The 25117-nt window shown below is 42.1% G+C and overlaps 1 protein-coding gene, 1 long non-coding RNA gene and 1 pseudogene across 2 annotated transcripts; 1 reads left to right on the forward strand and 2 right to left on the reverse strand.

The window, feature by feature from the left end:
• LOC135517044 (cGMP-dependent protein kinase 1-like) overlaps positions 1 to 2044 on the reverse strand; it is a 36891-nt pseudogene extending 34847 nt beyond the window's left edge.
• A 566-nt stretch (positions 2045 to 2610) lies between these two features.
• Positions 2611 to 4294, forward strand: LOC135518119 (uncharacterized). Its single transcript, XR_010452113.1, has 2 exons — positions 2611 to 2688; positions 2812 to 4294. It is a non-coding gene; the product is annotated as an uncharacterized LOC135518119 (long non-coding RNA).
• LOC135518118 (ras-related protein rab7-like) lies at positions 3488 to 7807 on the reverse strand. The gene is made up of 6 exons (XM_064943027.1): positions 7612 to 7807; positions 6809 to 6887; positions 6294 to 6420; positions 5706 to 5924; positions 5409 to 5537; positions 3488 to 5094 (listed from the first exon to the last, which is right to left on the reverse strand). Exons 2-6 carry the CDS (start codon positions 6859 to 6861, stop codon positions 5005 to 5007), a joined length of 618 nt encoding a protein of 205 aa, XP_064799099.1. The 5' UTR covers positions 6862 to 6887; positions 7612 to 7807; the 3' UTR covers positions 3488 to 5004.
• Positions 7808 to 25117: the final 17310 nt, after the last annotated feature.

A 25117-nucleotide genomic window follows, 5' to 3' on the forward strand; every position in this document is an offset into this window, starting at 1 on the left:
GCAAAAGGTCGCAAAGTTCAAGGGGGCCCGAATACTTTCGCAAGGCACTGTATATAAATAAATATATATATAAATATATATATATATATATATATATAAATATATATAAATAAATAAAATTAAAATTTGAAAAAAGTATATATATATATAAATATAAATGGATGTGTGTGTGTGTGTGTGTGTGTGTGTGTGTGTGTGTGTGTGTGTGTGTGTGTGTGTGTGTGTGTGTGTGTGTGTGTGTGTGTGTGTGTGTGTGTGTGTGTGTGTGTGTGTGAATGTGTTTGTGTACTTCTCGCTCTTGTAGTTGGTGAGTGTGACGTGTGTGAGTTTGGCGGGGTCCAGGGCAGTGGGTTCTGCTGATATTGCCTGTCTCTTAGTCCGTTGCGGTTCATTAGGCACTGGTGGGGATAGCCCAGATGCTGACGGACACATATTTCTGTTAGGCGTTTAGCTCTTTCTTGCATAGGTAGTGCACAGTAATTGTTATATAGTATACAGTGCATTTGGGAAGTATTCATACCCCTTCCCTTTTCCAACATTTTGTTACGTTACATCCTTATTCTAAAATGGATTAAATAAAAAAAATCCTCATCGATCTACACACGATATTCAATAATGACAAAGCGAAAACAGGTTTTTAGAAATGTTTGCAAATTCATTCAAAAAAATTAAATTAAATAGAACTACCTTATTTACATAAGTATTCAGACCCTTTGCTATGAGACTCGAAATTGAGCTCAGGTGGATCCTGTTTCCATTGATCATCCTTGAGATGTTTATACAATTTGATTGGAGTGCACCTGTGGTAATATCAATTGATTGGACATGATTTGAAAAGGCACACATCTGTCTGTATAACATCCCACAGTTGACAGAGCATGTCAGAACAAAAAACAAGCAACAAGGTCAAAGGAATTGTCCGTAGAGCTCTGAGACAGGATTGTGTCGAGGCAAAGATCTGGGGAAGGGTACCAAAACATGTCTGCAGCATTGAAGGTCCCCAAGAACACAGTGGCCTCAATCTTTCTTAAATGGAAGAAGTTTGGAACCACCAAGACTCTTCCTAGAGCTGGCCGTCAGGCCAAACTGAGTAATTGGGGGAGAAGGGCCTTGCTCAGGGAGATGACTCCCCAAAACTCCCCAGATACAGGTGTGCCAAGCTTGTAGCGTCATAGCCAGGAAGACTCTAGGCTGTAATCGCTGCCAAAGGTGCTTCAACAAAATACTGAGTAAAGGGTCTGAATACTTATGTAAATGTGATATCAGTTTTTTGTGTGTTTTTTTTAAATCTCCACAAAAATTCTATAAAAACCTGTTTTTGCTTTGTCATTGTGGGGTATTTTGTGTAGATTGATGAGGGGGAAAACAATTTAACAAAATGTGGAAAAAGTCAAGGGGTCTGAATACTTTCCAAATGCACTTCATGACTAGTTTGGTACGGATATCTCTTACCTGTGTTCTCAGTGCTCCCAGTGGTCCCTGGGTATTGTGGAGCTTTGTGGTGTCGGTCCAATTCAGTCTGCAGCTGTCTGATGAGGTCATCTTTAGTGTCCAGCTCCAACTCCAGCTCATCTATCAGAGTGTCTCTCTGAAGGAGCTCTTCCATCTTCAGCTGCAGCGCAAACTGCAGGTCCCTCAGAGTACCTATAGCCTTGATATGCACACATTCAGAACACACATAGCAATCAAACACACGATGCACACACACAGGAATGGAGAATAAATTATTTATTTAGTGAGTTTTGGGGACAGCTCCACCACATGCAAAATCCTTGATTATTCACTGGTTAATCCCACCAACATAAATACATTGAAATACAATAACGATGTGCACATACAGGTTACAAAAAACTTAAATATAGAAACATACATCACTTGCTGATACTTTGGGAATGTGAAGTTCATGCAGTGATTAGAAAAATACATTTAAAGGTATAAAAAATGACCTACCTTTGTCCAAGCGTTGGGTGTGTGTGAACAAGAAGCGCGTGCCGACTTCTCCTGTTAGCGCTCCATTCACAGTTGTGTGCGGATCTCTCATCATGTGTCAATTGATTTATAGCTGATGTGAAAATCGAGCAGAATATGATAATCAAACAGAAACCGCGACGAATGTGAATTAAAAGGGTAATTTTAAAGGATTGGAAACTTCAGATGACGGAGAGAGATACCAGACACATTCGCCCCATCTGCCGGTTGCGCCCTTGTGAAGATTTATAACAGAACACTGAATGGTCAATTTCTACAGTTGGCAATATTGCCGTGCACTTATGCATAAAAGTTTGGATATTTTCCTCCATAAATGTATGGGCGATTAGTGTACATTAATTAAATAGCTTTGACACCATGCACATGATCACAGGGTTTGCTTGTGATGTTTCAAGCTGAATATGTTGAATAAATCGTTATATGTTTAATAAGAGTTATATGTTTAATAAGATTGATGACACCTGTTACACGTTTTTGTATTTTTTTGTGTTGGCAAATCTACTTTCTTAGGTATCTGAAAACACAGCAGTGTCGTCATCAATCGTGACGAATCTCCACATCATGTTTTAAATATATATTTGTTATATTAATTCACGGGGAATCTGCAAGGCGGTCGCAAAAACTAGATTTACCTACTAGAATAACCACCATGGCTGCACCCTGCGCTGAAAACAATCAAAAATAAGGCACACTGGAATTGTATCCTTTTTACCAAATATAAAACGTCAGTATAATGTTTATTGACATTAACTCTTGATTGTATTCATATTTTGGTAATTTAACATGAAAGTTAGAGTGAAAGCTTCCCTGACAGTTCCGCAGTGCTCTGGACGTCCCGTTCCCATCAACTCGCGAAGCGTCCATCGCGCTCCAGTCCGTCTCCCCAGACCGCGAGCCCCGGAAAGGAGGCATCAGCAAGGAGCTCACGGTTTCCGGTAGCACGCTGTCTGTGTACTATCACCTAGTGTAATCAATGGTGTAAGAGTATGGAGGTACTACTGTAGGTCATGTGAATTCCTCCGTCATCTCTTCTTTCATCATCTCGTCTCTTCCATACCCCATATGGAGGTGGAGGGCAGATGAGGCCCATATCCTGCATGTCACTGTAGGGTCGTTTATGAACCACCTGTCCCTGGTGATGGAAACCATGGAGTTGTTCGGACCACCTGTCCCTGGTGATGGAAACCATGGAGTTGTTCGGACCACCTGTCCCTCAGTGACCACTTACACGCTCAGCAGTCTCTGTTCTGCAATGACCTGCAGAGAACCAAGAGGAGCAGTGTTATGCTGAACAGAGGGGTCTCTGTGGCCGACAGACCCAGCAGAAGCATGCTGTGCACCTCGGTACAGAGCGACATGTCCCACTTTCAATCCTCTGCTATTCAAATTGAAGGAACTGGATTCTCTTACACCAATGCAACATTTCTGTAGTTGTTGAATTAGAATGTGATTTAGAGCAGTGGGCCTGCAGGTCTAAGACAAAAAAAGAAAAGACAACTGACATTTCCATAAAGTAAACATTTATGTTTTACAGTGAAGAGATTTGCAACAAAAGATGACAGTTGAAGGAGTTGTGCAAAAATGTTCACGTAGATAGATGACTAAGTATTTTTGCTCATTGGTTGTTGGCATGAATGAGTCAATTCATTTGTTACTAGAACACACAGCAACACTAGTGGATGGTGTAGAATAGGAAGGCAGAGTTAAGACAATGGAATAGAAAAAAACTAGGAGAGTGATCAGTAGGACCAAAGAGGGGCACGGCACACTGTTAGGGCAGAGGACATGGGGTCCAGTCCCAAACCCTCCCCTCTTTCCCGAGACACTTCTAGATCGCCTCCTGTTAGACCTGAGAAGTAGTGCAAGCAATATGACCAACTACCATTTCACTAGAACCACACTGCTTACACAAAACAGATCATTTTTGATCTATTAGGGGCCTTGAGGGGGCTAGGGTTTAAACTTGAGACAGGCCCATAGTGACTGCTCATCTCACGTCTTCATTCCATAAAATGTATGACCAGCCTCTACAGGGATACAGTTGTGTAGTATGGATAACAAGATAAGAAATGTACTTCACTAACCAGTATAAAAGAACAGAACCGATGTTGCTGTTGGGTCGCGAGAATGTCAGTGCACACCGTCGTATTCTGACTGCACACAGTTACCTTCACTGCATCTGGTTAGTTTAGCACCCTCTACACAACTGTTTAAAAACAGAAACTTATCAAATACAACAGATTCAAATTGACATTTTTCTAAGGGTCTAGGGGTTGACAGGTTGGCAACATAAGGACTGGTGAAAGGCAGGAAAAACACCACATATACTGTATATATAGATTAATATGACAGATCTGCTGCAGTAATACTTGTCATGAGATGAAAGGCACAGAGCGAGAAGAGTAAGTAAGAGTTGCTCCTAACCAATCCCTCTAATGGTTAAGGTTAGGTTTGGCCAAGAGTAATCTGATCCTAGATCAGTAGTTAATGACAACTTCTACTTTGACCACAAACAAACAGACAAATAGTCTATACCTCAGTATAAAAGGATGAAACAATTAAAATGACAAGAACTAAAAGACATGACAACATTATTAGAAATGATTATAATAGGAGCATCATGATTGTATTTTCCATAGTATCACCGGTTCTTCTATCTTATTAAAAAGTGATGCTGTGCAAATGGGAGATTCTCCTTCCTGTCAGGTCACCACAGGAGACAGTGAGTTAAGAAAAATGTGTTCTTTCTTTTCATCTGGAATCTTCTGTAGCTGACTGAGGAAGGGAGGGCAGAGACGGGGGACGGGTCCCCCCGCCTCTCTTCATGGGGGTGCATCTCAATAGTCTAAAGTGGCTTCCTCCCCTTCATCTGCACCGATGTGAGAACACGGGAAGGATGTGGGGAGATGGCTTCACCTGTCCCAATCTTTCACACCAGTGCAGAGGATGAAAAGGAGACAAGGAGCACTATTGCGATGCACCCATGTCCTCTCCTCCATCCGACCATCGTTGGTCTCAGCAGGAGCAGCCGTCGCTGGAGGAGGAGGACCGGTCGTCTCTCAGTTTGATCTGGTCTGGAAAGTCATACGTCTCCACCTCAGACTCCTACAGACAGAGATAGTGTGCAAAAACAGCAAGTAGAAGAATTTAGGAAAAACAAATCTTCCTCATTTTGGCGAGACCGATAAGATCTGCTGTACTTACATATACTCACATTGGATGGGTTGATTATGATTCAAACCTCTAAAAACAGTCTAATACATACTCTTAAAGTAGGTACATTTGCAAAGTTTGACTATGATAGAAGTTCCAGAGAGCAGCCTCAGTGAATGGGTGGAGGTGCTCTGACTACCAGTGTGTAAGGAGGGCATGTTTGGACAGGGGTTCCCTGTGGCAATATTGTGTGTATGTGTGTGTACCTGTTTGAGGGCGTTGCGGGCGATGGTCTGGAATGCTTGGTCTACGTTGATGGCCTCCTTGGCACTGGTCTCAAAGTAGGGGATGTTGTTCTTACTGGCACACCAGGCCTGGGCACGCTTTGTTGTCACCTAGACAACATAATGATATCATGGTGTGTTACTGTTAACACCACTGTCATACACACTTCCTCATACATGGAACCATCTCTAGCCACAAAAAACATTTGACAAGGTCTGACTGTACTGCCTACGCTCCACCACCTGTCTGTTCCGGCTCTCCAATGTACACACATCTACCTGTCTGTTCTCGAGGTCAATCTTGTTGCCTAGCACCACAAAGGGGAAGTTATCTGGGTCTCTGGGGCTGGCCTGGATCAGGAACTCATCCCTCCAACTGTCCAGAGTCTTAAAGGTGTTGGGCGCCGTGACATCATAGACCAGCACACAGCAGTCAGCCCCACGGTAGAACGCCACACCCAGAGATTGAAACCGCTCCTGCCCCGCCGTGTCCCAGATCTGTCAGGAGGGAGATGTTAATCACTATGTTTTTGGTATTTTAGTACTTTATTGTATTGTTTTCAATATGTGATTACACTAAGAGGAAGAGGGAGCGAGAGGGTCAGAATGAGGGAAAGAGCGAGGGTGCGAGTGGGGAATGAGAGGGTAAGATAGAATTTCATTGTTTTCACAGAAATGTGCCTTGCAACATAAGGGGGTGGGGGGAGAGATGTGTAAGAGGTCAAAAAGGATAAAACTGATTCATTAATCACAGGATGAAATTTGCCCAATCTCTGATTCAAACACACTATGACATATCTGGCAGAGGTAAGCACCCATGACTAGGCTAATAATATAGAAGAATATACACAACCACACGAGACCGACCTGCATGGTGACCAGCCTGTCATCCACCATCACCTCCTTGGTGAGGAAGTCAGCTCCTATAGTGGCCTTGTATTGGTTACTGAACCTCTTATTTACATACTGGTTCATCAGAGATGTCTTCCCTACCCTGGGGACACACCAACAGAAACACATTTAGAACGGTAGAACAGCCAGAGAAGGACTTGAGCCACTGACCCCCCCGGCACAACTACCTGTGCCATAAAGGTCCTGACTTCTTTACAGAGGCTGATGTACATGTAAGAGTGCTACGGAACAAACACACACTTGATGTCACTTATTTTGAACGTTACCGCTCTAGTTGTGTAAACACCATGATCTTCTGGGCCCAGTTTTTCAAGTTATCGGATACGACTAAATGCATAGAAACAATGTATAGTATGAGAGTCCCCATTCAATCAATTATTAGTCTGTTCTATTCATTTTATTTCTATGCATTTAATACTTTGTGATAGGTGAGGTCCAGATAACTGAAAAACTGGGCCCAGGTCACTCACCCAGAGTCTCCGAGGATGATCACCTTCAGCAATACCTTCTTACGGGAGGCCATCCTTCCCTGGGACTAACGTAATTATGCTGAGAAAACACGGGGGGGGGGGGGAGACAGTAAACAAGCTGGACTTGTAGCTGGCATTATCTATTCTATGTAATTTACAAGACACAGTAGACTGTTGGTTTAATTGTGATAACACATTGCTAAAGGGAACTTATTTACACATCGTGTGATACAGACTTGCTAGCTAAGAACCTTTAGCAAATTAGCATACCAGCTAGCTAAATATGTAGCAAGCTAACTTGTTGAAACATGACAGTGGACCTAGCGAGAAAGCTTTGGGCATAGTAATCGAATTAAGTAGGACTTATTAAAATTGTAATCTTACCAACTGCCATGACTAGGTTACCACAAAATGAGACATTATCGTTAGCAGGCAGCAGGTGCAGCGAATGCTAACCTTTGCTACCGACTGGTCACACTATAGTGTCGTCTACAGACTGACAGCTCTTCGACAAACAGCTAACGTTAACAATATGTAGGTAACTATATAGGCAAGCGGCTCATGCTGTTTGAGACCAACCAAGCACGCCGATAATATGCAACAGGATGTGTAAAACAGATGCATCTAGCTAGCTAAACGAATTAATCGTCGAAATACTAATTAGCTAACTATATGGCCTGTCACAGAAAACACAGATGTTGTAGCAAGATAGCTAAAAGTGCCTAGTAAGCAAGCTAACATTAACCAACTAGCTAGCTACAGATTGTGTAAAAAGACAAAATGTCGACCAGTTTTAACATTACCTGTTCGGCGATAATACGGCGCAGGGACAAAATCAAAAATGTTGTCCTTTTGTCAGTTTGCCGGGATCTATGTCTATTTTTTGAAACGTGAAAATCCTGACCACCTAGCTATCGTTAACCAGCTTCATTAAACCTTGTCACAGGTTAGCTAGCTTGCTAAGAACATCCGCCTTTTGTTACGCTATTGCTGGAAGAGTCACGAGGGACTGACGTGTCTCCAGGTCAACACCAATGAACGCCCTTCACACTTTGTGTCAAATAGCTACAGTATGTATAATGTATGACATTCCATGTTAGGAAAACGATGTCAGTCTGACAATGAACATTACATGGCATTAAGAAGATACTATATCTGGTAGGTTTATATCACAGTTATATCAATTTTGCATTTTTTAAAAACCTTTATTTTAACTAGGCGAGTCAGTTAATTAAGAACAACTTCTTATTGACAATGATGGCCTACCCCGAACGACGCTGGTCCAATTGTGCGCCACCCTATGTGTCGTCCTTATTACTCTGTCTTTCTTGTAATGCCAACATTTAATCCTGCATGTTATATTAATTCTAAAACAATACATGAATTGACTGTTTTTGACTTGATTATCAGTTGGAAAAACAAAATACCGTCACACTTTTTTGTTGTTGCTTACCCTAGTATGAAATAAAATGCCATTCCATACACGATTTTCATGCACTCTTGCCTTGAGTTATTGGAGGTGCCAAATACCAATTATTATCAGATGGTTAAGAAGCCAACTGCTTCAAAGACTCAAACAATGGTGGACTGGCATACCTGTGTCACACCTGTTTTGAGCACCACATTTTTTGGGGGGTGGGGAGGTTGCCTGTTTTACATGTTACTTTGGCATTAATACTGTCACATCAGTTTGCCGCATACAAACATGGTCTCTTTTTTGCTTTCTTGAGTAAGGCAGCTCCAAAATGCAGGTGTTTCAGCCTTGCTCAGTGCTTTCTGTGGTGGGGCAGCCAGCGGAAAATACAGAGCGGTTGCGCTGTGATTGGCTCAGTGTTCTGTCACTCATTGGGACACCGCGTCACCGCCAAATCTAAGGGTAGAGATTAAAAACTCAAGCCCCTTGGGTTCTGTTTCCTTTAACGAGTCTCATGAGAAGGATATCCTGCTCTCACTGGAACAGGCCCAGATCCTCGCCTTTTACGTGAAGAAAAGACAGGAAAAGTGGTCGCAGATCGGGCAGCCTTCTGAGAATCCGTAGACGAGCAAGGAAACTCCCACAGCTGTCCGTTCTTCTTGCTAACGTGCAATCATTGGAAAAAAATTGATGACCTACGTTTTAATATTATCCTACCAACGGGACATTAAAAACGGTAACATCTTATGTTTCACCGAGACGTGGCTGAATGATGATATGGGCAATATAGAGCTAGTGGGATTTTCCATGCACCGCCTGAACAGAGACGCTACCTCTGGTAAGACGAGGGGTGGGGGTCTGTGTCTATTTGTCAATAACAGCTGGTGCGCGATGTCTAATATTAAAGAAGTCTCAAGGTATTGCTCGCCTGAAGTAGAGTACCTTATGATAAGATGTAGACCACTCTATCTACCAAGAGAGTTTTCATCTATATTATTCGTAGCCGTCTATTTACCACCACAGAACGAAGCTGGCACTAAGACGACTCTCAACAAACTATAAGGTAATAAGCAAAGAAGAAAATGCTCACCCAGAAGTGGCGCTCCTACATGCCGGGTACTTTAATGCAGGCAAAATTAACTTCTTGACGCACCCATCCCGTCAGCGGGATCATTTTCATCAACACCCGCTGAATTCCAGCGCCCCAAATTCAAATTAAATTAATACAAATATTTAATTTTCATGAAATCACAAGTGCAATATAGCAAAACACAGCTTAGCTTGTTATTAATCCACCTGGCGTGTCAGATCTCAATACAGCTTTTCGGCGAAAGCATAACAAGCGTTTATGTAAGAACACCTCTCTCAGTAGACAAAATATTACAAACACTAGCAGCCAAGTAGATTGGTCACGAAAGTCAGAAAAGCAATAGATTAAATCACTTACCTTTGATGATCTTCGGATGTTTGCACTCACGAGACTCCAGTTGCACAATAAATGTTCCTTTTGTTCCATAAAGATTATTTTTATATCCAAAATACCTCCATTTGTTTGGCGCGTTATGTTCAGAAATTCACAGGCTCGAGCGGTCACGACATCGCAGGCGAAAATTCCAATTAGTATCCATAATGTCCACAAAAACATGTCAAAGATTTTTATAATCAATCCTCAGGTTGTTTTTAAAATATATAATCGATAATATATCAACCGGGACTGTCGCTTTCTCAATAGGAGAGGGAGAGACAATGGCTGCCCCACTCTGTTGCGCAAGCACATCTCTGTGAACACCCAGCTATCCACTGACGCGAATGTTATCTTTCTCACTCATTTTTCAAAATAATAGCCTGAAACTATGTCTAAACAGGAAGCCATGGGAAAAGGAATCTGGTTGATATCCCTTTAAATGGAGGCAAGGCATCCAATGGAACAGAGAGCTTTCAGGAAAAACAGCACTTCCTGGTTTGATTTTCCTCAGGTTTTCGCCTGCAATATCAGTTCTGTTATACTCACAGACAATATTTTGACAGTTTTGGAAACTTTAGAGTGTTTTCTATCCTAATCTGACAATTATATGCATATTCTAGTTTCTGGGCCTGAGAAATAGGCAGTTTCAAATGGGTACGTTTTTTTGTTGTTGCCAAAAACAAAAATCCTGCCCCCTACACTCAAGAAGTTAAATCAGTTTTACCAAATTTTTACCAGCATGTCACATGTGCAACCAGAGAAAAATAATCCTAGACCACCTTTACTCCAAACAGAGAGATGCATACAAAGCTCTCCCTTGCTCCGTTTGGCAAATCTGACCATAATTCAATCCTCCTGATTCCTGCTTACAAGCAAAAACTAAATCAGGAAGTACCAGTGACTCACTCAATACGGAAGTGGTCAGATGATGTGGATGCTACACTACAGGACTGTTTTGCTAGCACAGACTGGAATATGTTCCGGGATTCATCCAATGGTATTGAGGAGTACACCACCTCAGTCATCGGCTTCATGAATAAGTGCATCGACAACGTCATTCCCACAGTGGCTGTACGTACATATCCCAACTAGAAGCCATGGATTACAGGCAACATCCGCATCGAGCTAGAGCTGACGCTTTGAAGGAGCTGGAGACTAATCCGGACTCTTATAAGAAATCCCGCTATGCCCTCAGACGAACCATCAAGCAAGCAAAGTGTCAATACAGGATTAAGATTGAATACACTGGCTCTGACGCTCGTTGGATGTGGCAGGGCTTAAAAACTCTTACAGACTGCAAAGGGAAACCCAGATGCGAGCTGCCCAGTGACACAAGCCTACCAGGCGAGCTAAATGCCTTTTATGCTTGCTTTGAGGCAGCCAACACTGAAGAATGCACAAGAGCCCCAGATGTTCTGGATGACTGTGTGACAACACTCTCGGTAGCTGATGTGAACAAACCTTTAAACAGGTCAACATTCACAAAGCCGCTGGGCCAGACGGATTACCAGGACGTGTACTCAAAGGACACGTGGACCAACTGACAAGTGTCTTCACTGGCATATTCAACCTCTCCCTGACCGAGTCTGTAATACCTACATGTTTCAAGCAGACCACCATAGTCCCTGTACCCAAGGAAGCGAAGGTAACCTGCCTAAATGATTACCGTCGGTGGCCATAAAGTGCTTTGAAAGGCTGGTCATGGCTCACATCAACAGCATCCTCCCGGACACTCTAGACCCACTCCAATTCGCAAAAATTCCTGATGGGCCGTGCCGACCCCAGGTGGTAAGAGTAGGCAACAACACATCTGCCACACTGATCCTTTACACTGGGGCCCCTCAGGGGGTGTGTACTTAGTCCCCTCCTGTATTCCCTGTTCGCCCACGACTGCATGGCCAAACACGACTCCAACACCATCATTAAGTTTGCTGACTACACAACAGTGGTAGGCCTTATCACCGACAATGATGAGACGGCCTACAGGGAGGAGGTTAGAGAACTGGCAGTGTGGTGCCAGGACAACAATCTCTCCCTCAATGTGAGCAAGACAAAGGAGCTTATCACGGACTACAGGAAAAGGCAGGCCGAACAGCCCCCCATTAACATCGACAGGGCTGTAGTGGAGTGGGTTGAGAGTTTCAAGTTCCTTGTTGTCCGCATCACCAACAAACTATCATGGTCCAAACATATTCGTGAAGAGGGCACGACAAAACCTTTTACCCCTCAGGAGAAGGAAAAGATTTGGCATGGGTCCCCAGATCCTCAAAAGGTTCTACAGCTGCACCATCAAGAGCATCCTGACCGGTTGCATCACCACCTAGTATGGCAACTGCTCGGCATCTGACCGTAAGGCACTACAGAGGGTAGTGTGAATGGCCCAGTACATCACTGGGGCCAAGCTTCCTGCCATCCAGGTCCTATATAATAGGTGGTGTCAGAGGAATGCCCATAAAATTGTCAGAGACTCCAGTCACGCAAGTTATAGACTGTTTCCTCTGCTAACGCACGGCAAGCGCTACCGCAGCGCCAAGTCTAGGACCAAAAGGCTCCTCAACAGCTTCTACCCCCAAGCCATAAGACTACTGAACAATTAATAAAATCGCCACCGGACAATTTACATTGACACCACCCTCCCTCCCTTTTGTACACTGCTGCAACTTGCTGTTTATTATCAATGCATAGTCACTTCACACCCACCTACATGTACAGGTTGCCTCAACTAGCCTGTACCCCCGCACACTGACTCGGTACCGGTGCCCCCTGTATATAGCCTTGTTATTGTTATTCTTATTGTGTTACTTTTTATTATGACTTTTTATTTTAGTCTACTTGGTAAATATTTTCTTAACTCTTCTTGAACTTCACTGTTGGTTAAACATTTCACGGTAAAGTCTGCACTGGTTGTATTTGGCGCATGTGACAAAGTTTTATTTGATTGGACAGATCATACTTTCAAAATCTTAGCTAGCAGTCATCATCATGATTCAAGTCGACAATCTACTGGCAAATCCTTGTCATATGAAGAGAAATAATGAAGATAAATTATAGATCAAATTTATCGGTTCTCATCGGACATTGGACATAAACATTACACAACAAGCAGGAAATTGAAAATTCAATATTGAGTGGTTTGGAAGAAATCAGTGGCTAACTGCAAGCATTGCAAAGCAATCACTAGCCTTATATTCAGTGGAGTGGGTGTGTGGTCCAAAGTCTGGTTTAAGGGTCTCTTTTCCAAGCTTAAAATTCTAAACATTCAACAATGGCCATGCTGTCAATCCAGCATGATTTCTGCCGCCGTCAAAACAACTTAACTGGGAAATATGACGTCAGTGAGTTCAAGACAATTGGGAACTCAGGCCTCGTTCTAGAGCTCCGACCTGAAGATCACTGACGTCATCATGATTCCCAGTTGTCTTGAAAGCACCATACATTCAGAGAATGCCAGACTTTGATGACATAGTTTGATGACAACATTTGTTCAAGTGAGCACAGCACAACAAGGTGAGTCCAAACATGTATTGTATGCTGCTGTATAAATGATGTAATATGCCAGGGAGATATGTATACTGTAGCTAAGAAAGTAATACTAAGTGTATGTTGTTTAGTAAGATGTTAGTAGCCCATGTGCCTCACCCTAATAATTTGGTATATTTTCCTCCTCTTACTTTCGCCTACTGTTCTGACTTGTTAGCCTATAACCTGTTTTAGATAAATGTAATCATCAAATATTGTAAGAGCTTTCACTGTCTACTTATATGCCTACTCTTTTATCTTACTGTTCTTTACAGGGAGAACACTGTAAGAACGGTCCATGTTCTAAATTCTGTCGCTGTACATTATAAAAGTGCTGATAAAAGAGTTATATTGATTACGTTTCTCCTAGCTCGCTCATAAATAAAATTATAAAATTGCCTCTTATCTGCTTGTCGTCCCCTTCTGTCGTAGTTTGTACATCTCAATTGTCAGTAGAAACCAAATTTATTTAAGCAAGTCTGCCATATCAGCTATGTTTTTTTTAAAGGCAGTAAATGAGGCTGAATAAACTGTTTTTGCTGCCAGACAAGGCTCCACTGACAGCCAGGTGTAGCAGTGGTAAAGTTTTGTGACTGCTGTTGGGACTGCTGTTGGGACAGCTTTATGTAGGCCCTAACAGTTTGTGGGCACCGTTTGTCACTGTAATAGTGCAATTAATGTATTGTTTACAGTGGTGTAAAGTACTTAAGTAAAAAAATATTTTAAAGTACTACTTAATTCGTTTTTTGGAGTATCTGTACTTTACTATTTCTATTTTTGACAACTTTTTACTTTTACCTCACTACATTTCTGAAGAAAATAATGTACTTTTTACTCCATACATTTCTTCTGACACCCAAAAGTACTAGCAGGACAGGAAAATTGTTAAATTCATACACTTGCCTGGGCGGTGTGTTTGGGATCATTGTCATGCTTAAAGACCCAGCCACGTTTCATCTTCAATGCCCTTGCTGATGGAAGGAGATTTTCACTCAAAATCTCATGATACATGGCCCCATTCATTCTTTCCTTTACACGGATCAGTCCCTTTGCAGAAAAACAGCCCCAAAGCATGATGTTTCCACCCCCATGCTTCACAGTAGGTATGGTGTTCTTTGGATGCAACTCAGCATTCTTTGTCCTCCAAACACGACGAGTTGAGTTTTTACCAAAAAGTCATATTTTGGTTTCATCTGATCATATGACATTCTCCCAATCTTCTTCTGGTTCATCCAAACGCTCTCTAGCAAACTTCAGATTTGCCTAGACATGTACTGGCTTAAGCAGGGGGACACGTCTGGCACTGCAGGATTTGAGTCGCTGGCGATGTAGTGTGTTACTGATGGTAGGCTTTGTTACTTTGGTCCCAGCTCTCTGCAGGTCATTCACTAGGTCCCCCCATGTGGTTCTGGGATTTGTGCTCACCGTTCTTGTGATCATTTTGACCACACGGGGTGAGATCTTGCGTTGAGCCCCAGATCGAGGGAGTTAATCAGTGTTCTTGTATGTCTTCAATTTCCTAATAATTTCTCCCACAGTTGATTTCTTCAAACCAAGCTGCTTACCTATTGCAGATTCAGTCTTCCCAGCCTGGTGCAGGTCTACAATTTTGTTTCTGGTGTCCTTTGACAGCTCTTTGGTATTGGCCATAGTGGAGTTTGGAGTGTGACTGTTTGAGGTTGTGGACAGGTGTCTTTTATACTGATAACAAGTTCAAACAGGTACCGTTAATACAGGTAATGAGTGGAGGACAGAGGAGCCTCTTAAAGAAGAAGTTACAGGTTTGTGAGAGCCAGAAATCTTGCTTGTTTATAGGTGACCAAATACTTATTTTCCACCATAATTTGCAAATAAATTCATAAAAAATCCTACAATGTGATTTTCTGGATTTTTTTCCTCTCATTTTGTCTGTCATAGTTGAAGTGTACCTATGATGAAAATTACAGGCCTCTTTCATCTTTTTAAGTGGGAGAACTTGCACAATTGGTGGCTGACTAAGTAATTTTTTGCCCCACTGTATATTGTTTGTTTGTTTTTTTCTTCATAAAAGTAGTGCACTGGGCCTTTACTAGTCCTGTAGCCTATTAGCAGACAGATAGAGCCTTCTGTAGCACAGCCAAAACAGTTTTTACAACGCGGCAAAATATCTCCGTTTATTGCATAAACCGTACATTCATTGGATTGTAATGCTGGTTTGGTAAAATAATCCTCTCCGGGTGAAATGATTGTCTATGGTGCTGTTATTCAAGATTCTTTATTCTGCTGTTGGTAATGAATACGGGACGGTGGAATTCTGGCTTCTGATCAAATGGATGAATCCAGCAGGGAACACATGTAGCATACAGACACCATGGCTACAGACCTACCACAGATCTTACTTACAGTGGATTCTATGCAATGAATAGATTCTAACAATAAACCAGTTAAGTATTAGAATCAGGTGCACTAGATTAGGGTTGGAATAAAAACCGACATGATGGCAGCTCTCCAGGACCAGGGTGGAGATCCCTGTAATAAAATATGCATAAAATCCATCCTCCAATTGCAACGTCTGCCTATGCCCACACATATTGTCTCAAGAAAATGTTATATCTTTAATACCCTCAAACACCAAGTTAGGCATTCCTATGGGCATCATCACTGTCAATCATGAATGATGATTATTCACATTTTACCAGTGAAACTACATCTGCATGCCAATATTTGATTGATCTCAATCAGTTTCATAGGAATAGCCTATGTACTTCGATCTTCACGAATTACTGTTTTGTGAGCAAATCAGAGCAGGTGATCTTAACAAACTATAAGTCATTCTTGTATTTTATTTCAATCAAAGCACATATCCTGCCTAGTGGCTCTGCTGAGTTTTGGCTCATAACATTTTCTTCGGACTATTCGGCTCCAGATAACCATCCTAAAACGTCATTAGAAATAGAGGAGGTGTTTTTGGTGGAACGGTAACATTACTCGATAGGCCTGCGATACTATGCTGTTATATTTGGTTCTGTTATGTAAAAAACTAATTCATCGTTATTTGATCTTGGCAAACTGATTCAGCTTTGATCTAACTTTACTTAATCAATATGCTTTCCAGTTTCTTGCAATACTTTGCAAATGCAACTTATTTCTATGTGAAATCTGAAATGGTCTATTCATTCCATTTACGCTCTTATACAGAGCAACTTACAGTAGTGAGTGCTTACCTTTTCATACTTTTTCGTTTGGTCCCCCATGGGAATCAAACCCACAACCATTGCAAGTGCCATGCTCTACCAACGGAGCCACATCATCACATCACCAAAAACCACTTGATGTACTCAATTACTGTATTGTGCATTGTTTTTCTTCATGGTGATGGAAAGTCTACAGGTACACGCCTACTGTAGATGACCAGCCTATGTACAATACAGTAATGTATATTTGCATTAAGTGGTTTGTAAGGATGGTCAATTAATACTTCACAGAAAGTGGTTGTTTTCCATGTTATTTGATAAAGAAAAATATCTAATTTGATGTGGATGTTTTTTTGTCTTTGACCATAACTTTGCACCTTTTGATGTAAATGTTTGAGGACAGGGTTTTGTTCTTTCTGGATTCCATTGTCATTCTAATCTCAGAGAAAGGGACAAGGCAACAACTCTTACAATTCCAACTATAGAATCCTGCAAGATACTGTTCTTAATTATGCAACTACCTGTTTTGCCAAAGCAGAGATGCTTAAAAAATGTTTTGCCTGCAGTACAGATCTGTCTCATAATACTAGCAAAGGCCCAGTATTTATTTCAACAAATATTTTCTATTTTCTATTCTGAATTTTAGGGGCTTGCAGCACCCTACTTCCCACTGCTATGCATGTACTTCAGTTCAAGTGAATTGTGCCAAATAGCTCTACTGTACTGCTTTGCTAATATCACATGTACTGTACTGTAGGCTCCTCTGCTGTACTGCTTTGCTAATATCACATGTACTGTACTGTAGGCTCCTCTGCTGTACTGCTTTGATAATATCACATGTACTGTACTGTAGGCTACTCTGCTGTACTGCTTTGATAATATCACATGTACTGTAGGCTACTCTGCTGTACTGCTTTGATAATATAACATGTACTGTACTGTAGGCTACTCTGCTGTACTGCTTTGCTAATATCACATGTACTGTACTGTAGGCTCCTCTGCTGTACTGCTTTGATAATATCACATGTACTGTAGGCTACTCTGCTGTACTGCTTTGATAATATAACATGTACTGTACTGTAGGCTACTCTGCTGTACTTCCTCACATGTTTGGAGACAGTTCAATGTAGACCGTTTTGCTTTAATTTCCAATTGCTTTATGTAATAAAAGTGATTGAATGAAGAAGAAAGGATACATCCTAAATGAACCGTGTATATCTGAGATCAGGCTTGTTTGTATGTTAAGTTCTCCTGTGTTATGGTCCCTTAGTCTCTAAGCCTCAGGAGCGAGAGAGAGAGAAAATAAGGGGAGAGCAGGTGTTTATTATGCTCATTATGAAAATGAAAACAGCTTTTTATATCAGCAATATAAAACACATTTAGGTGTCATTACTGTTGTTCTGGAGCTGTCTGGAACTCCATACCTAGTTAATACCGAGCCGGAAATCTTTGTGTGTTTGTGTGTGTTGTGTGTGTGTGTGTGTGTGTGTGTGTGTGTGTGTGTGTGTGTGTGTGTGTGTGTGTGTGTGTGTGTGTGTGTGTGTGTGTGTGTGTGTGTGTGTGTGTTTTGCTATAGTTAAACAGTAGAGGGCGCTGTAGACTCATGTGGTGAGCTGCACAGAAGGGACAGAGTCCTGTAGGAGACAGGGAGATCACAACACAGCATAACATAGTGGATCATATTATTTTATGAGATATCAGACACACACACATTTTGTAACAGAGATAGAGAGGGAGAGAAAGCAAGAAAGGAAGATAGCAATAGGAGAAAGAGAGACTGACACTGACAAAGATACATTTAAAGTTGTATTTGTCACATGAACAAGTACAGTGAAATGCTTAACTTGCAAGCCATTCCCAACAATGCAGTATTAAAAATCAAGATAGTACAACTAAAAAACGAGAGGTGAGAAATAAGAGACAAAGAAGAAAAAAACAGGAGAACGTTAGCAATACACAGGGTTGGTGTCAGTAGTACATTTACAGTGTGCAGGGATATTGGAGTAGTTGAGGTAGATATGTACCTGTAGGCAGGAGATTAGGAGAAAGTCACTGATAGAAGGATAAATAATAATAATAGTAGCAAACAATATGGCAGCAGCATAAGTGATGTGTGGGTGTGTGCGTGGTGGTGAGTGTGTCAGTTGAGGCTGCTGAGGGGAGGACGGCTCGTAATAATGGCTTGAACGGAATAAATGGAATGGCATCAAACACATGGAAACCTTGTGTTTGATGTATTTGACACCATTACTCCGATTCCGCTCCAGCCATTACCATGAGCCCGTCCTCCCCAATCAAGGTGCCACCAACCTCCTGCGGTGTGTGTATTTGAGTGTATGTGTGTGGGTGTTAGTGTGAGTGTGCAAGAACGTCAGTGTAGGGGTGATAGGCAGATATGCATGTAAATGGCTGAAAAGTCACTGGAATATATAAAGAACAAAAATATAACATGTAACGCAACATGTAAAGTGTTGGTCTCATGTTTCATGAGCTGAAATAAAAGATCTTAGGAATGTTCCATACGCACAAAATTATTGTGCACAAATTTGTTTACATGACTGTTAGAGAGCATTTCTTCTTTGCCAAGATGATACACCCACCTGACAGGTGTGGCATATCAAGAAAGTGATTATACAGCATCATCATTACACACTGCACCTTGTGCTGGGTAACAATAAAAGGCCACAAAAAGGTGCAGTTTTGTCACACAACACAATGCCACAGATGTCTCGAGTTATAGTTAACGTTCAATTGGCATGCTGACTGCAGGAATGTCCACCAGAGCTGTTGCCAGATAATTTAATGTTCATTCATAAGCTTCCATTTTAGAAAATTTGGAAGTACGTCCAACTGGCCTCACAATCGCAGACCACATGTATGGCGTTGTGTTGGCGAGTGGTTTGCTGATGTCAAAGTGGTGAACAGAGTGCCTCATGGTGGTAGTGGGATTATGGTATGGGCAGGCATAAACTACAGACAATTAACAAAATTGCATTTTATCGATGGCAATGTTAATGTATAGAGATACCGTGCCGAGATGCGGAGGCCCATGGTCGTGCCATTCATCAGCCGCCATCACCTCATGCTTCAGCATGATAATGCACGGCCCCATGCTGCAAGGATCTGTACACAAATTCTAGAAGCTGAAAATGTTCCAGTTCTTCCATGGCCTGCATACTCACCAAACATTTCACCCATTGAGCATGTTTGGGATGCTCTGGATCGACGTGTGCGACAGTGTGTTCCCCCTCTCGCCAATATCCAGCAATTTTGCACAGCCATTGAAGAGAGTCAGACAACATTCCACAGGCCACAAACAACAGCCTGATCAACTCTATACGAAGGAGATATGGCACGCTGCATGAGGCAAGTGGTGGTCACACCAGGTACTGACTGGTTTTCTGATCCACGCCCCTACTTTTTTTTAAAGGTATCTGTGACCAACAGATGCACATCTGTATTCACAGTAATGGGAAATCCATAGATTAAGCCCAATTAATTTATTTCAATTGATTTATTTCAATCCTTATATGAATTGTAACTCAGTAAAAAAATTGAAATTGTTGCATGTTGCATTTATATTTTTGTTCAGTAATATAAATGTTTATGCTAATATACGAATACAGTACATTCGGAAAGAATTCAGACCCCTTGACTTTTTCCACATTTTGTAAATTACATCCTTATTCTAAAATGTATTAAATCGTTTTTTCCCCTCATCAATCTACTCACAATACCCCATAATGACAAAGCAAAAACTGAAATATTACATTTACATAAGTATTCAGACCCAGCCAAACTGAGCAATCGAGGGAGAAGGATCTTGGTCAGGGAGGTGACCAAGAACCCGATGGTCTCTGACAGAGCTCCAGAGTTCCTCTGTGGAGATGGGAGAACCTTCCAGAAGACAACCATCTCTGCATCACTCCACCAATCAGGCCTTTAGGGTAGAGTGGCCAGACGGATGCCACTCCTCAGTAAATGCACATGACAGCCGGGTTGGTGTGCCTAAAGGACTCTCCAACCATGAGGAACAAGATTTAATGCTCTGATGAAACCAAGATTGAACTCTTTGGCCTGAATGCCAAGCATCACTGGTGGTGGCGGTGAAGCATGGTGGTGGTAGCATCGTGCTGTGATGATGTTTTTCAGCGGCAGGGACTGGGAGACTAGTCAGAATCGAGGGAAAGATGAAAGGTGCCAAGCACAGAGTGATCCTTGATGAAAACCTGCTCCAACGCACTCAGGACCTCAGACCGGGGCGAAAATTCACGTTCCAACAGGACAACCACCCTAAACACACAGCCAAGACAACGCAGGAGTGGCTTCTGGACAAGTGTCTGAATGTCCTTGAGTGGCCCAGCCCAGCCATCGAACATCTCTGGAGAGACCTGAAAATTGCTGTGCAGCGATGCTCCCCATCCAACCCGCCAGAGCTTGAGAGGATCTGCAGAGAAGAATAGGAGAAACTCCCCAAATACAGGTGTGCCAAGCTTGTAGTGTCATACCCAAGAAGAATAGAGGCTGTAAGCGCTGCCAAAGGTGTTTCAACAAACTAGTAAAGGGTTTGAATACTTATGGAAATGTGATATTTCTTTTTTTTTGTTGCAACAATTTCTAAAAAACTGTTTTTTCTTTGTCATTATGGGGTATCGAATGCACTATACATGTAAATAGGATTAATAGCGACCAGTAGCAGGATAAATAGATACACTACATGAACAAAAGTATGTGGACACCTGCTCGTTGACCATCTCATTCCAAAATCATGTGCATTAATATAGAGTTGGTGCCACCCTTTGCTGCTCTAACAGTCTCCACTATTCTGGGAAGGCTTTCCACTAGATGTTGGAAAATTACTGCGGGGACTTGCTTCCATTCAGCCACAAGAGCATTAGTGAGGTTGGGACTGATGTTGGGCGAATAGGCCTAGCTCGCAGTCGGCATTCCAATTCATCCCTAAGGTGTTTGAAGAGGTTGAGGTCAGGGCTCTATGCCCCCTCCACCAAACTTTACAGTTGGCGCTATGCATTGGGGCAGGTAGCATTCTCCTGGCATCCTCCAAACCCAGATCCATCTGTCGGACTGCCAGATGGCGAAGCATGATTCATCACTCCAGAAAACGCATTTCCACTTCTCCAGAGTCCAATGCGAGCTTTACACCACTCCAGCTGACGCTTGGCATTACACATGGTGATCTTAAGCTTATGTGCGACTGCTTGGCCATGGAAACCCATTTCATGAAGCCCACGGCGAACATTTCTTGTGCTGACGTTGCTTCCAGAGGCAGTTTGGAACTAGGTAGTGAGTGTTGCAACCGAGGACAAACCAAAAAATGTAAACACTCGGCGGTCCTGTTCTTTGAGCTTGTGCGGCCTACCACTTCGCGGCTGAGCCGTTGTTGCTCCTAGATGTTTCCACTTCACAATAACATCACTTGCAGTTGACCGGGGCAGCTCTAGCAGGGAATACATTTGATGAACTGGCTTGTTGGAAAGGTGGCATCCTATGACGGTGCCACGTTGAAAGTAACTGAGATCTTCAGTAAGGACATTGTACTGCCAATGTTTGTCTACTGCAATTGTATGGCTGTGTGCAACGGATGTGGCTGAAATAGCCAAATCCACTAATTTGAAGGGGTATCCACATACTTTGTATATATAGTGTAGATACTAATGGTAATGGCAATCAATGGTCAATGAATAGCAGCGTAGTGTTAGTAATTCATTTAATCAATAATCATTGTTTTAGCAGTGTAGGTGTGAGGGGGTATGTGTGTGTGGCGTCAGTAATAAGTGTGTGAGTTACACGGAACCCAAACCGGCTGTGCGTGTGCGCTATCGTGCAGAAATGTATTTTGTCCCCCTACACCAAACACGATCACACCACGCAGGTTAAAATATCAAGACAAACTCTGAACCAATGACATTCATTTGGGGACAGGTCGAAAAGCATTAAACATGTATGGCAATTTAGCTAGTTAGCTTGCACTTGCTAGCTAATTTGTCCTATTTAGTTAGCTTGCTGTTGCTAGCTAATTTGTCCTGGGATATAAACATTGAGTTGTTATTTTACCTGAAATGCACAAGGACCTCTACTCCGACAAGTAATTCACACATAAAACGGCCAACCGAATCGTTTCTAGTCATCTCTCCTCCTTCCAGGCTTTTTCATCTTGGAACTTATATGGTGATCGGCATCTAAACTTTCATAGTATTACCACGACGACCGGCAAACAGTTCGTCTTTCAATCACCCACGTGGGTATAACCAATGAGGAGATGGCACGTGGGTACCTGCTTCTATAAACCAATGAGGAGATGGGAGAGGCAGGACTTTCAGTGCGATCTGCATCAGAAATAGAAAGGAGTTTAATTTTAGCCCTTGGCATCGCAGACATTCGTTGGCGTGCGCGAGCAGTGTGGGTGCAATAATTGAATAACATGGATTTCTACATTTATTTTGCGATGCTCGCGCACGCGACATGTTTGGGCTGGTCAGTATGTAAGGGTGTATGTGAGTGCGTGTATGTGAGTATGTGTGTGCAACACAGTAGGTTGGTGCCACCTTCATTGGGGAGGATGGGCTCGTGGTAATGGTTGGAGTGGAATTAGTAGAATGGCATCAATGGAAACCAGGTGTTTGACGCCATTCCATTTGCTCCGTTCCAGCCATTATTATGAGCCGTCCTCCCCTCAGCAGCCTCCACTGGTGTGCGTGTGAGTAAGACTAACAGTGAGGGTGTGTGTCTGAGTGGGTAGATCCCTGTGGATGGGCTTAGAGTCAATAGTCTGCGAGAGCATTAGTTGTTAGCCATTTAACAGTCTTAATGTATGTCTAGGGGATAGAAGCTGTTACAAGTACAAAGACACAGAGAGACAGAGAAAACAACACCACAAGTAAGAGAACATCAGACTGGGTTCAGTCTGACTGGTCTGTGCGTAGCCAGCTAGCCTCAGCCAGCACATTTACATAAGGCCAAACCTCTTCACATCTCTCCACATAACAACCACTTCGTATCCCTCATTATCCATCTCTTACACTACCGTTCTATCTCTCTAAAAAAAACACACAAATGCAATCTGTCTCTGTGACACTTAAATGATCAAATCTATTTCCATCATGCCTCCAATCTTTCTTCCCTTCCTTTCCTTCCCCCATGGGTTACAGATGTGTGTGTGTGTGTGTGTGTGTGTGTGTGTGTGTGTGTGTGTGTGTGTGTGTGTGTGTGTGTGTGTGTGTGTGCTACACAGCAGCCCAGAGTTTTTATAAGCAGAATTCTATTTCCTCTCTCTGCATTAAATTGCTTCCCCTACTAAACTAGTTCACAGCCTCAATGGATAATACAGTAATGATAAAACTTGATCTATAGAGTAGAATTAATACTTGACAATAAGCTGGGATACACTAACTCACTCACTCAGTGTTGAACACACATAGGCACACGACACACACACATGCATGAACACACACACATATGCACGAACACATTCACACAGTTGATGTGCTCGTCTTTAGCCATCTAGTGATTAGCCAGTGCTAATGGCTTATTGGCCCACTGCCTCTAGCAAGCTGATGGTGCTCTGGGTCTGGGACTGCTAATGACATTATCATACCAATAATACTGCCTCTCTCTTTATCTCTCTTTCTGGCTCTCTCTTTTTATCTCCCACTTTCAGTCTCTCTCTCTCTTTCAGTCTCTCTCTCTCTTTCTGTCTCACTCTCTCTTTCTGTCTCACTCACTCTCTCTTTCTGTCTCACTCTCTTTCCCTCAATCTCTCTCTCTTCCTCTCCCTCTATGTTTTTTAATCACTGAAGAAAGTAATCTGTTGTGTTGAGGGTGAAATTTCAACCACAGGATTATATCATCATGGTAACCAATTTTCAACATAGACAAACTATATTTGTTGAATTTGTACTTTGGAAACAATGTCAGATCTTTAAAGTTATATCCACTTTCAGAAAAAAAACAATAGGCTGGCCAGCACCTCCTATTGAATAATTTACTTATATACAGCTATCCATTTGGTCTCCCATCCTGGGTTTTAACCAAACCAAACCCAGCCCTGCTTAGCTTTAATATGTTGCCTACTTCTAATGTGCTATAGTGACAATGATTATTGAGAGATCTCTTAATAACTAAATGGATTTCCTGTTTCTATCGAAGTCATTCCAAAGGGTAGGTTTAACAGTGCAAATTAAATGTAACCATACTTTACATACTTTTTCACTGCCCTGGGATATGTTTTAGACCAGAGGAAAGAGTGCCTCCTACTGGCCCTCCAACACCACTTCCAGCAGCATCTGGTGTCCCATCCAGGACCAACCCTGCTTAGCTTCAGAAGCAAGCCAGCAGTGGTATGCAGGGTGGTATGCAGGGTGGTACAATACAATAGGCCTAGAGTTTCAAGCTTTGGTTGATTTCAAATTGAATCTTCAAGTTGTTAATTAATACGTTGGACCCACTTCTCCATCTCAACCAAAAAGCTAAGTTAAAGAATAGGACTAAATCAAATCAAACTTTATTTAAAAGTGCATTTAATGTTTGATGTGATTTAGTCCTATTCTTAAACATATTTTTTGTAAATTGTTTGGGGGTTGAGATGAATCCAACATATCAAGTATTAATTTGTAGACAAACTGGAATTAAAGCCAGACTAAGTTTGTGGCACAAAAGATACATCGCCTTCAAATGTTGATATTTTGTTGCGTTGACAACCAAACACAATTCAATATCGC

Source organism: Oncorhynchus masou, chromosome 28 (assembly GCF_036934945.1).
Source record: "Oncorhynchus masou masou isolate Uvic2021 chromosome 28, UVic_Omas_1.1, whole genome shotgun sequence".
In the NCBI taxonomy this organism is placed as follows: Eukaryota; Metazoa; Chordata; class Actinopteri; order Salmoniformes; family Salmonidae; genus Oncorhynchus; species Oncorhynchus masou.

Coding starts and splice junctions, on each gene's coding strand:
- LOC135518118 (XM_064943027.1), bottom strand. CDS start 6,861: ATGGCCTCCCGTAAGAAGGTATTGCTGAAGGTGATCATCCTCGGAGAC. Junction 6,421..6,808: donor ATCATCCTCGGAGACTCTGG/GTGAGTGACCTG, acceptor GTGTGTCCCCAG/GGTAGGGAAGACATCTCTGA. Junction 5,095..5,408: donor CCCGCAACGCCCTCAAACAG/GTACACACACAT, acceptor CTCTGTCTGTAG/GAGTCTGAGGTGGAGACGTA.